Raw genomic sequence first — 12,346 nt, 5'->3', positions numbered from 1 at the left:
AGTAAAGAAAGCCAAACAAGGCCAAATCTCTTTATTGCCCCTCCCTGTCCCCCCCAAATCCCTGCCCCCCACAGTACTGCTAGGAACCGTCCTCAGACTCCATGCTCAGGGGCTCCCTCCGAGTACCAGGACGATAGGCTCCCCGACCCCGAGGCAGGCGGGGGTAGGAAGAACCCGGTGTCCGACCCTTGGAGCGCTCCCAGCGAGCACAGTCCCGAGTCCTGCGGGGTGGGGGACCCTGCCAGTTGCCAGGCCCCTTCTCTTGGGGAGGACCTTCAACCCCTTGGCTACAGGGTTCTGGCTTTAGGTCCATGGGCTCCTTGAGGGGCCCCTCAGGAGGTGGCAGTTCCTGGGTGTCACTGGTACCTTTGTGGGCATGGCACTCCCCTCCCTTTAGGTGCCTCCGTTCAGGCTGTTTCCAGGGGCCTCGACTGGCCCGGGGGGGATCTATCATAGCTTTCTGGGTCTCGCCCAACCTTTGCTGATTTGGCCCAGCCCCTGGAATCTTCTCACACGTGTACTGGGAGGCCACAGGCAGAGGAGCTGACAGGTTGGGCTGGGCAGTTGATGAGGTGGACAGTTCTGAGGCAAGGGCACTGGGTGGCTGGGATCCTCTGGAGGCATCTACAGCCGACTCTGGCTCCACAGGGGCAGGAGGCTAGAAAGAAATGAGCAGATGCAGTGAGGGAGGTGTAGTTTCCCAAAGCAGGGAGCTGTAGGCCCCTTGCTCACAGCTGAGGCTGAATGCCATCAACCTCTAACCTTAAGGGTAGAACAGAGCTCACCCTAGGGCCATGGCAGAGGGGCGCTGCTGGGAAGGTGGGGGGCAGTAAGGGAGGTGTGAGGAAGGTTCCCCTCACCTGCTGGAGGCTGATGAAGTACCGGTTACGCTCAGCCTCAAGGTCAATGATGCCTCCCCGCTCCTGCTGCCTCTGGTAGAGCCGCTTGCGCTCTTCTTGTTGGCGCAGGCTCTCTGCGCTGGGCTGGTATAGCTCCTGGAAGGCAGTGAGCAGAGTGAGAGCGGGGAAAAAAAAATAGAAGGCAGACTCGAATCCCTGCTCTTTCAGGACTGCCTCAGATCTGCATGAGGTTCTTGGGTTTGCCTCTCAGATCTGGGCTCTCAAAGCCTCAGCCTAGTTGGGGCTGTAGCTCTGCAGGGTCCCAGGCAGGTCAAGCCCAATTCTGGAGGTCCCATTTGAGGAAGACAAGATGCCATCCCTCCCTCCTTGGAGGATGCCATTATTCCTGGCTCAGATGACAAGGGAATTTCCTTACCATGGGCTGTTGGGGTTCAGGGGCTGCTTTCAGTGAGGCAAGATCATATACAAGGGGCTCTCTGCATACCGGACACTGCACACCGACTGCCTTCTAAAAATAGAGGAGAAATCACAGCCCTGCTTCACGGCCCATAGTGCTCGCTTGCCAGCTGCCCAACCCAGTCAGCCAGGCTAATCCGAACAGGGCAGGGATGAAGGGCACAGGCACATTGAGGCAGGATAGGGCAGGGGTTGCCTCCCCAGATAGAGGTCTGGAAACTCTGAAACTGCACGCAGCATGTATACATGTATATGAGAACACCCTTTTTTCTGGACAGAGGTGAGCTTTCAAATTTCAAAGGGATCTGTGACGCCAAAAAGGCGAAGAGCCCCTGGAGCCGAGGGAGAGAAAAGGGTGTGAGAGGGTCAGGTGAGAGCAGGGGCTGGCAAGCTGACCTGCTTGGTTGCGGCATGCTGCCGTTCCTGCTCCTGCTCCTGGCCTTGAGCCTGTAGCTCACGCTCCATGTGCTGGATGTACCGAGCAAGGCAGTGGCAGTGGAAGTAGTGGTAACAGGGTGTTTTGGTAAAGGCCTCCTTCTCCTGAAGGGAGGAGACACAGGGCATGGTGCCAGAGCTCTCATGAGTCCTCCACTGCCAGCCCAAGCAGACTCCAGGTCCCAAGGGAGAAACCCACCTGGAAATCATAGAGGCAGATGACGCACTGGCCATGGGGGATATTATTGTCTGTGAGAATTTCCTTCCCTTTCTGAGAGGAGAGAAGACATTTCAAACAGGGAGGCAGGGGCAAGAACTGGGAACACAGCCAGGGTTCTACTATTCCCAGGGGTGAATGCGGGAATGTCTCCTACTAAGCTAGCATGTTACTTTGTGTTCATGCATTCCTGTCTCAGGCAGGTGTCCTCCCCCTGGAATCAGTCCTCCGCGTCCCTGCCCCTCCTGCCACATCAACCCAGCTGCACAATCCAATTTTGCTGTTTTTCCACTTCATAAATCACCTTTAGTACACCTCGGGGATGAAAATAATATGCCTCGAGAGAACAGAATGTTCAATTGAAACTCTTATCTTCTGGGAGGTCTTCTTTTGTTAACCCCCTCTGATTATCACTCCAAGAGGTCTGTTCTTGGAGCCAGCTTCCAGAAAAAGTTGAGGCATGGACAACCCAAATGAACAGAGAACTCAAGGGCATCAAGTTGGGCTGCAAACAAACTCATTTGCACTGTTGTTTGAATAGCTAATAATCTGGAATTCCACAAAGCTCAAAGTGGCATTGTGGAGGCCGGGCTCAGGAGTGCTACAGTGGTCTAAGCCACTCGGACTCCAGGCCGCCCACCTTCATTCTTTTCTGAACATTTTTCTTCAAAAGTCAAAGTTTTGAAGTTTTGAAACAAGACTGTACTTGTGTTTTTAATCTCAAGCAACAGAAGTTGTGTATGTGAACTTGTAGCTTTAGGTGTTCTCTGTGGGTTGTTAACTTCACTAGGGGAGAAACAGTAAAAGAACCATGACTTTTTTAGTCCTAGTCCACTGCAATAGCAGACTAGCCTTCAAATTTTCATTTGTGGTGAGACTCTCTAAGCAAGGTCTCTATCTCTTGCTACTTTCGGTTGCCAGTGCCCAGAGAATGCCTTGAAGCAGAATCAAGAAAAATTCAAGTTAAAAAGGCAAAGTCATTTTTAGGATACTAGCATATAGGCCACTTGGGGAAGCTAGAGAACTCTCTTTTGGAGGGGTGGTAGGATTCTTGGTAACAGAAGAAAATTTTATCTTTCTGGATTTAGGCCTCACCTAAACAAGTAGTAAATGAATGACTCCAGATGTATGTAAGATCCTAGGCCCATTACCTCCCCTAAGAGAAACAGTTCTAGGAGTTTCCCGAGCTAGCACACCTCTTACCTCGATGAGTTCATAGAGCATAGCAGTACCCAGCCCAGCATTGGCCACGTGGCTCAGTGCCTGTGAAATCCTGGAAAAGGGCAAAGCAAACATTAGGCCTGCTCCCTCCCCTCACCAGACTGAGCTGCAGCCCATTTTCCCTGCCCTGACCAGCCCAGCTTACTTGTGGATCTGTTCATCTGAGAGTCCTCGGGGGTTACGGATAGAGATCTGTGGCACCTCATTGGGGTACTAGTGGGAGGAAATAATGTTACTGCTAAAGCACTCCACCCCAGAGCCTCTCTCCTTTCTCCCTTTGCTGCCACAAGGCAGGGGCCTCACCTGTGTTGGGACCTGAAGCACCAGGGTGAAGCACACATACTGTGAATTCTGGTCTTCTGCAGTGGCAGGGTGCAGGGTGATGTAGATCTCCCATGGTGAGGATCTGTAGGTGGATGAAGTGGGGACCTGGGATGTGACTGGGCAGGAGTTTGAGGACCAGGAAAGATGGGAGTGAAACAGTAAAGCTGATGGAGGAAGTAAGCAGTGGGCTTTTTCTTTTGGGGGAGATTAAAGGAGTATGTTTGTCTCCATGAGAACATTTTCTCTGAATCAAGGCTCATGGATTCTGCATGAAATCTGCTCATTACTAAGGGGACTCCTGCCCACATTCAGTTGAATACGTACCTGCCATTTCCTTTAACCACCTGTAGTTCATCCAGATAGATAGACTCTAACACCTCGACTTCAGAGGGAAGTACCCTGGAGAGACAGGAGGAGATTGGCTCACCATTACAGCTCTCCCCATCAAAGCCTGCTAAGAGCCTGTGATGGCTGACTTTATACAAAACTGGAAATTTGCCTGAGTGCGTTCTTTTGCTAACCTCCATAAAAACAGGGGAAATAGGTTTTCTTACATTGTCAAGGGGCCAGGTAGGAAGCATGGGAATCAGAGTTTAAGGGACTATTTCTGTCAACAGATGAGGAAATGGATTCTTGGGAAGGTGAAATTACTGGCTCAAATACCAAAGTTTAACAGGCAGAACTAGAAACAGAGCCTGACTCCGTTTAAATTCCATCGTGATGCTAGTTGACCATCTCTGTGACCCAGAAATAAGCTGTCAATTGATTCACATCAAGGCTACCAATACCACTCCTAGCTTTCCCTACAGCACTGTTCATGTGGATTCCACCGTCTACACATATTCCCAGTATGTTACCCTAAGCCTACTCAAGGAGATAGCAACCTGAACAGAAAAAGAGGTCTAGGTGGTATAAACACCATGATGTAGCAGAAGAGCCACCAGTTTTCGAGTAATAGGTACTAATCACTTATAGCTACATGATCTGAGTAACTCCGTAAGCTTGAGTCACTCTGGCTACTATATGTAGGTAATGCCACCTACTGTCTAGATTTATTGTAATGATAAAAGGCTGTTTATATAAAGTATCTAATAATATCTTGGCCATAGTATGTAGTCTAGGTCCTCTTTTCTCCTATTTGTATATAACCTTCTCCTGTAAAAAGAAAAGAAAAGGATATAGTCGGTATTCAATGTATTTACGACCCTTGCTATCTGGTTGATCTAGATCAACCTGTTTAGGTCAAGATCAGGTGGCCCTGATGTCAATGAGAGAACATACATGTTTAATCAAAGAAACAGGAGTTGTAATGACACTGAAGATTAGTGATAGGCTCAAGTCCATAGCTCTGCTCAGGTAATGCACATAAGGACGCATGCTTGGTTTCCTTTACAGTTACTATTCCTTCTTCATCAAGAGCAGGGCTAGCATATCCCATATATTACTCGTTCTCAAATTTTCTTTTTAAGTCTTAGGCCCCTCAAAATATAAAATAGATAACAGTGGTATGGTTTGGGTCGACGTGAGTGTGGGAGTCTCAGGACACCACAGGCTAGCTGTGCAATCACTACTGGCCTCTCCATGGCTCAATGTGTCTCCTCAGAATTATAAAGTTTCCCTAAATAAGTTGAAAACCATGAGCCTAGATAGTCTCAAAAAGGCCAACAGTGGCTGGGCTCCTTGAACAAATGACATCCATGAAGAGGCCCTTCAATGCTTCACCTGCCCTAGTTGTGACTTGGGACCTGGATGTGAGGTGGTGACAAAAAAGGGGGTGAGGGTAGGGAGACTGTATAATGTCCTAGTACCAAAAACATGATTCAGAATCAGATAACCTGGATTCCTAGGTCATAGGTATGCACCTTTTTGACAAATCGATTTACCTCTTCAGGCTTCACCTAGTCCCCTCAGGTGCTCGCACCTCAATTGGAAAAAGGACGCTTTTATGTATAAATCCACCGTGAGCCTCTCAACTATTCTATGAGGTAGATGCCACACCCACTTTACATCTCAGGACACTGACTCACAGAAGCTAGGTGGCCCGGTCAGCATCACACGCTAATAAAATGTGGAGTGAACCCACATTTATCCTATTTCCAATCCCAGAGTCCTTCCAGGTTTTGGTCTCTTGTTGAGAATGCTTGAGAGAAGGACTAGGAGAGCTCTGTGTGAGGTGTAAAGCTTTATTCAGACAAGCTCATTCGTGCTGTCGGGGAGGGAGAAGGTTGAGGAAAACCTCGGCGGAAATAGGCTGACCCAAGGGGAAAGGGGTCGGGGGCTGGAGGGCATCGGCTCCGGGAGGTAAAAGGGAGGTGGGAGAGGTGATAAGCAGGCATCCTCGGGACCCTGAGCAAATCCACTTCAGGACAATGAGACGAGTGAGGCCAGAGAAGAGGGGATCGAGCCAGATAAGGCGCGGCCCGAGCTGGCCTGGCCTCCTCTCCCGTCCGATCGGCGCCCCTCCACCCCCAGCTCCCCGGTACAGAAGCTCTCTCAGGAAGACATGTCAGCGCCTCTGACACCCCTTATCCCTCGCTCCGCCCCACAAGCCCGCCGTACGGACCGTCCGCGGCCACCGCCAGTCTCCCGGACGGGACCCAGGCGGCCAGCCAAAGCCCGTGCCCCCAGAGTTACCAGTCCTCCTCCCCCGCAGCTGCCGACGCAGACGCCGCCATGTCTCCTCCGGCCCGCAGCCGGAACCGGAAATGCCCTCTGGGAAGCCGGAGGCGGCGAGGAGGGAGCAGGCGCGCGGCCGTTTCCAGGCAACCGTGGACTCCGGGTCCTCAGGGGGTCCTGAGGCCCAAGGGACGGCTCGGAAGTGCCCTAGGAAGTGCCTATGGGCAGTCCTCCGTCTCGCCCAAAGCCTGAGCGCCTCTGTCCTCTGGGCTTCTTCTGGCCAATTCCAACGACTACAGCTGGTAACAGTGGGAGTCCACAGAGTCCGGCTGTGGGGGGAGGGGAAGACTTGTAAGTCAGGCAAAGTGTGCAGGCAGCCGGGCGGGGGGGGCTGAGGGCCGGGGCCCACGTCCCTCGGCCTGAGGAGCTGGAAGCTCCTAGGCTGGGGGTGAGTGAGGGGCTCGGGTCTGCGAAGCGCGCCGGCCGGGGGCGTGGGCGGGCTGCTGGGCAGGTGGGCGGTGGCGGGAACTTGGGAGAGGCTGGGAGGGGCGGGGTCGGTGGGTCTGGCCGGATGGAGGGGGCGGGGGCGGGTGGGCGAGGCTGGGCGGAGGGGGCGGGGCGAGGACGCGGCTGGGTCGGGGGAGGGGGCGGGGCCCGGCGGGCGGGTCTGCGCGGAGGGGGAGGGGGGACACTGGGTCCTACGGGAACGAGGTTGGGTTGGGGGTGGGGGGGGGCTGGAAAGGAGGGAGAACGGCAAGAGGCGCTCTGTTTGCTCCGAGATCTCGTCTTGCCATTCACTCCACTACGATGTTTTTGAAGCCTGGATTATTATGATAAAGGAAAAGGCAAGGTGGCTAACATTTAGCTTTCTTCCATGCCCGCACCAGGCCTCCTAGATGTGTAGACCTGTCCCTGGAGCTGTAGCCCTTCACCACCGTCTCTACCTCCTTCCTTCTGAGGGATCCTGCAGCCTCTGTCATGGAAAAGTACCACGTGTTGGAGATGATTGGAGAAGGCTCTTTTGGGAGGGTGTATAAGGGTCGAAGAAAATACAGTGCTCAGGTGGTGCACAAAGAGGGGCGTCTCTTGGGTGGGATTCTGTACCTCCAACCACTGTGGAAAATGGGACCAGATTACCGGCCAGTATTCCTGAAGCACTCTCTCATTCCTCTTACAGAGTAGGAGCTCTAATATTGGATTACTTGAGTTCAGATCCTAAGTCCACCACTTTGTAGCCTTTGAACTATGGACAAGTTACTTAACCTCTCAGCGTCTCTTTCCTCATCTCTAGGATGAGGATAAAAACAGTATCTGATTGATGGGGTTTGATGAGGATTAAATGTGATTAACACTGAATCACTATGCTAGTATAGTGTCTGGCACCTAGTAAACAGTAAATAAAATATGTTTATTATTATTCTCTCTGTCAAGCCATAGCAGAGGAGAGAGACCACTTGAACTCTATTCTTTCTTCATTTTTTTTCTTCTTTCTCTTTCCCTTAAATCTTTACCCAGAGTGCTTTACCCAGATTAGAACACCTCTCCCAGAATCCACCAAAGGGATCTGCCTGGTGGAGGCTGTTTTGTCCTAGGGCTGGGGTTGGGGGAGGCCTAGGTAAGGCCAGGGTACATGGGGTAAGGGGAGTAGTTGACTAGTGGGTAATGAGAATTTGTTCAATCTAAAGCCTGAGTTCTGGAACTCTGAGACGAATGTTTCAATAGCGTGGTTAGGTCTTGATGTTTCATCTTACCACTGACAGGTGGTGGCCCTGAAGTTCATTCCAAAATTAGGACGCTCAGAGAAGGAGCTGAGAAATCTGCAACGAGAGATTGAAATCATGCGGGGTCTGCGGCATCCTAACATAGTGCATATGCTTGACAGCTTTGAAACTGACAAAGAGGTGCACTTGGGTTTTGGGTCACCCTTCCCCAAGAAGAAGGCTCCCAGAACTTTCCTGACCTCACAATGCATAAATCTGGAGCCATCAGTACCATTGTCTTCTCCCTGCAGGTGGTGGTGGTGACAGACTATGCTGAGGGAGAGCTCTTTCAGATCTTGGAAGATGATGGAAAACTTCCCGAAGACCAGGTACGTTTCCTGGCTCAAACTTCTCCTCTCCCCTGACCTCTTTTCAGCTTAAGGACTGGTAGGGAAAGCTCAGGGCACTGACCGTCACCATTTTGAAAAGTCCTGAGGAAAATACAAGACTCTAGGTGTCTATGGAATCAGTGTGGTGTGACAGGAAAGTATGTGAACACTGGAGCTCAAATCTCTGAGTACAGAGGTTGACCCTACCACTTTCTAGCTGGATCTTCGTGGGTAAGTTCCTTTAACCTCTTCGTGCTGTTTCCTCATTTAAAAATGGAAGTAATTATAACGTCTGTTTCATGAGGCTATTGTGAAGATTAGTGAATTAATTTTTTTTTTTTAAGATTTTACTTATTTATTCATGATAGACACACACACACACAGAGGGACAGAGACACAGGCAGAGACACAGGCAGAGGGAGAAGCAGGCTTCATGCAGGGAGCCCGATGCAGGACCTGATCCCGGGACTCCAGGATCAGGCCCTGGGCCAAAGGCAGGCGCTAACCACTGAGCAACCCAGGGGGTCCCTAGTGAATTAATTCTTGTAAAGTGTTTAGAAGAGTGCCTGACACACAGTATTCAATATAGTTAGTTATTATTGCTACATTTTTTAAGATTTATTTTTTTTTAATATTTTATTTATTTATTCATGAGAGACAGAGAGAGAGAGAGAGGCAGAGACACAGGCAGAGGGAGAAGCAGGCTCCATGCAGGAAGCCCAACGTGGGACTCGATCCCGGGTCTCCAGGATCACACCCTGGGCTGAAGGCGGCACTAAACCACTGAGCCATTTGGGCTTCCCAATTTTATTTATTCTTTTGACAGAGATAGAAAGAGAAAGAGTATGTACCTGCATGCACAAGCAGGGAGAGTGACGGAAGTGGGGAGCCTGACTTGGGGCTCAACCCCAGGACCCTCAGATCATGACCTGAGCCAAAGGCAGCTGCTTAACCGATTGAGCCACCCAGGCACCCCAGTTCACGATTATTAATGCTGTTGCTGTCACGAGGTATCTTTAGGGAAGAAGGGCTAGTGTGTGGTACCAGAGAGGGCAGGAAGGTATAAGGGGCGTAGTTAAGGCAGGATTCACCACCAAGACCTAGTGGTTAGCAGTGGGATTTGGTTGAACACATTCTCCAGCCACACTCGTTGTAGGGATTTCTCTGTACTCTAGCAAGCAAGTAGGACCCCCTCAAGACTTCTTACTGCATCATTCTATCTCCTTCTAAGGATTATTACTTGTAAGTCATCATCTCATCCATTTTTTCTATCTTATTCCTTTGCGTACTTCTCTTGAGAAAAAGGACTTTGTCTCATTTAATGACAGCTAATGTATGTTGAAGGTTTACTAAGTGCCAGGCACCATTCTGAGTATGGAATGCTGTAATTTATTTAATCCTTGCAGTAATCCTATAAGGGAGGTGGTATTATTATTGTCACTTCGTAAATGACACATCTGAAAGGCATGAGATAATTTGCCCATCGTGGTCATGTGGCTACTGAGACTCAGAACATTTTCCTTGAGTGAGTGAATGAACAAGTGAAAGAATGAATGAATGGGGCGGCAAGAACTAAGGAAGATGTTATGTGAAGCTCTGGAAGAAAGAAAAAGAAGAGAAGATGACATCAGTAATTTAGGGAGGTGTCTTTGGAATCATCAGGAGTCTCCTTCGTCTGACCTTTCCTTTTTGTTGCACCCGTTTGACCCCTAGGTTCAAGCCATCGCTGCCCAGTTGGTGTCTGCTCTGTACTATCTGCATTCCCACCGCATCCTCCACCGAGACATGAAACCTCAGAACATTCTTCTTGCCAAGGGTGGTGGTATCAAGCTCTGTGACTTTGGGTGAGGAGAAGACTGCTTCCTTCTCTGCTTCTAGTTCTGTAGGGAGTCTTAGACCATATGCTTGACTTACCCGGGTCTCATATTAGAACCCGAGCTGGAGACTGGGATTCCTATTGGGTCTTTTGAAAGGCGCTCTCTGTTTGCGTTTGGGATATCTCGCACAATGACAGGTAGTAGTCAGTAGGCCTAGTTTATATTGATCATACATTCTCTCTTCCTATTTCCTTCCATCGTCTCCTGCAGATTTGCCCGGGCGATGAGCACCAACACGATGGTGCTGACCTCCATCAAAGGCACACCACTTTATATGTCTCCAGAGCTGGTGGAAGAGCGACCATATGACCACACCGCAGACCTCTGGTCTGTGGGCTGCATACTGTATGAGTTGGCTGTAGGCACCCCTCCCTTCTATACTACAAGCATCTTTCAGCTGGTCAGCCTCATTCTCAAGGACCCTGTGCGCTGGCCAACCACCATTAGTCCTTGCTTCAAGGTAACGAACATAGAAAGGGAAATTACTTTTGCATCAGACACCTGTGTTCCTGTGCCCCCATTCCCTTTTCCAAAATCTGGGGCAAGACTTTGCAGTTACTGAATGAATGCAGGAGCTGGGCCAAGCTGCCTTGCTTTTCTACTGCAGGGGCGGATTCTGGGAGGCTGTTCTAAGATCGGCCAAACGGGAATAGCAGACTCTGCTGGGGGCAGATTATTCTTTATCGCAATGGGAAGGTAATTTTGAGCCACGAGGGACAGATGCTGTCCTCTTACACACTCTCTATCCTGCTTATTTGCTATCAGATGCAAGATGGTATTTAGATTTGCCCACAAAACTTTCAGTCTTCCTGAAAGAAGGAACCCTCAGACATCCAGACGGCCAGAGCTAGTGGGGCTAGCTCAGTGATAGGGGCAGATGACAGAAATGCTGCTTGTTGATTGTAGCTAAGTTGCAGCAGGGGAAGGGGGGGAGGCGGGAGGGAGGGAAAAGAGTTGACCCTTTTTTATTTCTTATCTAGGGCAAAATTTAGGCCCTCAATGGAATTTAAATGCAACCTTTTCCCAGAGTGCAGTCTCATTATAACTTTCCCTTGCCCTGTCTGAGATGAAAAGGGACAAGTTTCTCCCTAACCTATTTAGTTGGGGAGGCTCAAGTAGTTATCAAAGTGAATCTAAACAAAAGAAAGTTCTGTGAGTGAGAGACACAGGATATTCATTCTGTCTTAGAGCAGACATGTAGTCATCTTCATTCAGCAAGAGCCACAGTACACTAATCACCTTGTTTTAAAACAGTGGTCATTGGGGATCCCTGGGTGGCACAGTGGTTTGGCGCCTGCCTTTGGCCCAGGGCGCGATCCTGGAGACCCGGGATCGAATCCCACGTCGGGCTCCCGGTGCATGGAGCCTGCTTCTCCCTCTGCCTGTGTCTCTGCCTGTCTCTCTCTCTCTCTCTGTGTGACTATCATAAATTAAAAAAAACAAACAAAAAAAACCATTAAAACAGTGGTCATCACCTACCAGTACCTTCTATTCCAGTTTTAGGCCCAACTGAGGATTTTCCCAAGATTACCTCATAACAGATGTACCTTTTTCAGAGGCAGTCTCCCTTTCCCACCACCGTCTGAAAACTTGCCGAAGGATTTCTATTTTGCGTGCTTCCAAACCTATCTTTACACAGTGACTTTGTGTGTGAGTGTGCGTTTAGCCACAAATGCATCTGTTCCTACCTGGCTGCAGACAAACCCACAATCAAAGGGAGGACACAGTGAGCGACTTGGACCCCTTTGAACGTTTGCTTTCTGAAGATGATTATGAAGGTGACAGAATGTTTCTGGATAGGAATTGGGGCTTTCCGGGAGGTGAGGCGGTGAAGTCTGTCTCTGGAGCCAGGGAAATGAGGCCTGAGGATAGGGCTAGACAGGCTGTGATCAAGACCAGCTAGTTTGCTGAAGGAATGGACTCAGGAGTCTTGGTTTCCTGCTTCTGCTGGGAAGCTGAAGAGAGCCTGGAGGAAAGCAAAGACCCACGGGTTATTTTTTCTTTCCACAGAGCTTCCTGCAGGGACTGCTCACCAAAGACCCCAGGCAGCGTCTGTCCTGGCCAGACCTCTTACATCACCCCTTTATAGCTGGTCGTGTCACCAGTGAGTCATTACGGTTCCCAGGGCTTTGGCACTTCCCTGGTGCTCTTCTCAACCCACCCTCGTCCCCCATGTGTGGATGCAGTGCATCTGCTTTACCCTACCAGCTCGAACTTTCTTCCTAGCCCCTTGCCTGACCTTTGCCACTTC

General features: G+C 50.2%; 2 protein-coding genes across 18 annotated transcripts in view; one reads left to right on the top strand and one right to left on the bottom strand.

Annotated features, from left to right (window-relative positions):
- Positions 1–16: 16 nt before the first annotated feature.
- RNF25 (ring finger protein 25) lies at positions 17–6,245 on the bottom strand. Of its 2 annotated transcripts, none has more exons than XM_026002158.2 (10): positions 6,148–6,245; positions 3,838–3,912; positions 3,493–3,595; positions 3,335–3,402; positions 3,172–3,241; positions 1,951–2,022; positions 1,713–1,856; positions 1,276–1,368; positions 861–995; positions 17–658 (listed from the first exon to the last, which is right to left on the bottom strand). In XM_026002158.2, the coding sequence occupies exons 1-10, from the start codon at positions 6,186–6,188 to the stop codon at positions 80–82; spliced, it is 1,380 nt and encodes a 459-aa protein (XP_025857943.1). In that variant the 5' UTR covers positions 6,189–6,245; the 3' UTR covers positions 17–79. The 2 variants fall into 2 exon arrangements, with proteins under 2 accessions (XP_025857943.1, XP_025857944.1); XM_026002159.2 differs by having other exon boundaries at positions 1,276–1,365.
- Positions 6,221–12,346, top strand: part of STK36 (serine/threonine kinase 36) — a 24,921-nt gene continuing 18,795 nt past the window's right edge. The window contains exons 1-7 of one of the 16 annotated variants that reach the window (XM_072742933.1): positions 6,221–6,431; positions 7,017–7,191; positions 7,890–8,030; positions 8,141–8,218; positions 9,932–10,062; positions 10,306–10,555; positions 12,106–12,199. In XM_072742933.1, coding sequence (XP_072599034.1) covers positions 7,108–7,191; positions 7,890–8,030; positions 8,141–8,218; positions 9,932–10,062; positions 10,306–10,555; positions 12,106–12,199 — 778 coding nt within the window. In that variant the 5' untranslated portion in view covers positions 6,221–6,431; positions 7,017–7,107. Of the gene's footprint in view, positions 6,641–7,016; positions 7,308–7,889; positions 8,031–8,140; positions 8,219–9,931; positions 10,063–10,305; positions 10,556–11,744; positions 11,874–12,105; positions 12,200–12,346 lie in introns of those variants that run through there. The other 15 variants (XM_026002151.2, XM_072742935.1, XM_072742936.1 and 12 more) reach the window with 15 other exon arrangements.

This window comes from Vulpes vulpes, chromosome 16 (genome assembly GCF_048418805.1).
Source record: "Vulpes vulpes isolate BD-2025 chromosome 16, VulVul3, whole genome shotgun sequence".
NCBI classification, from domain to species: Eukaryota; Metazoa; Chordata; class Mammalia; order Carnivora; family Canidae; genus Vulpes; species Vulpes vulpes.
Note: the sequence above shows the minus strand (reverse complement) of the source record. Positions and strands in the feature narration are given on the sequence as shown.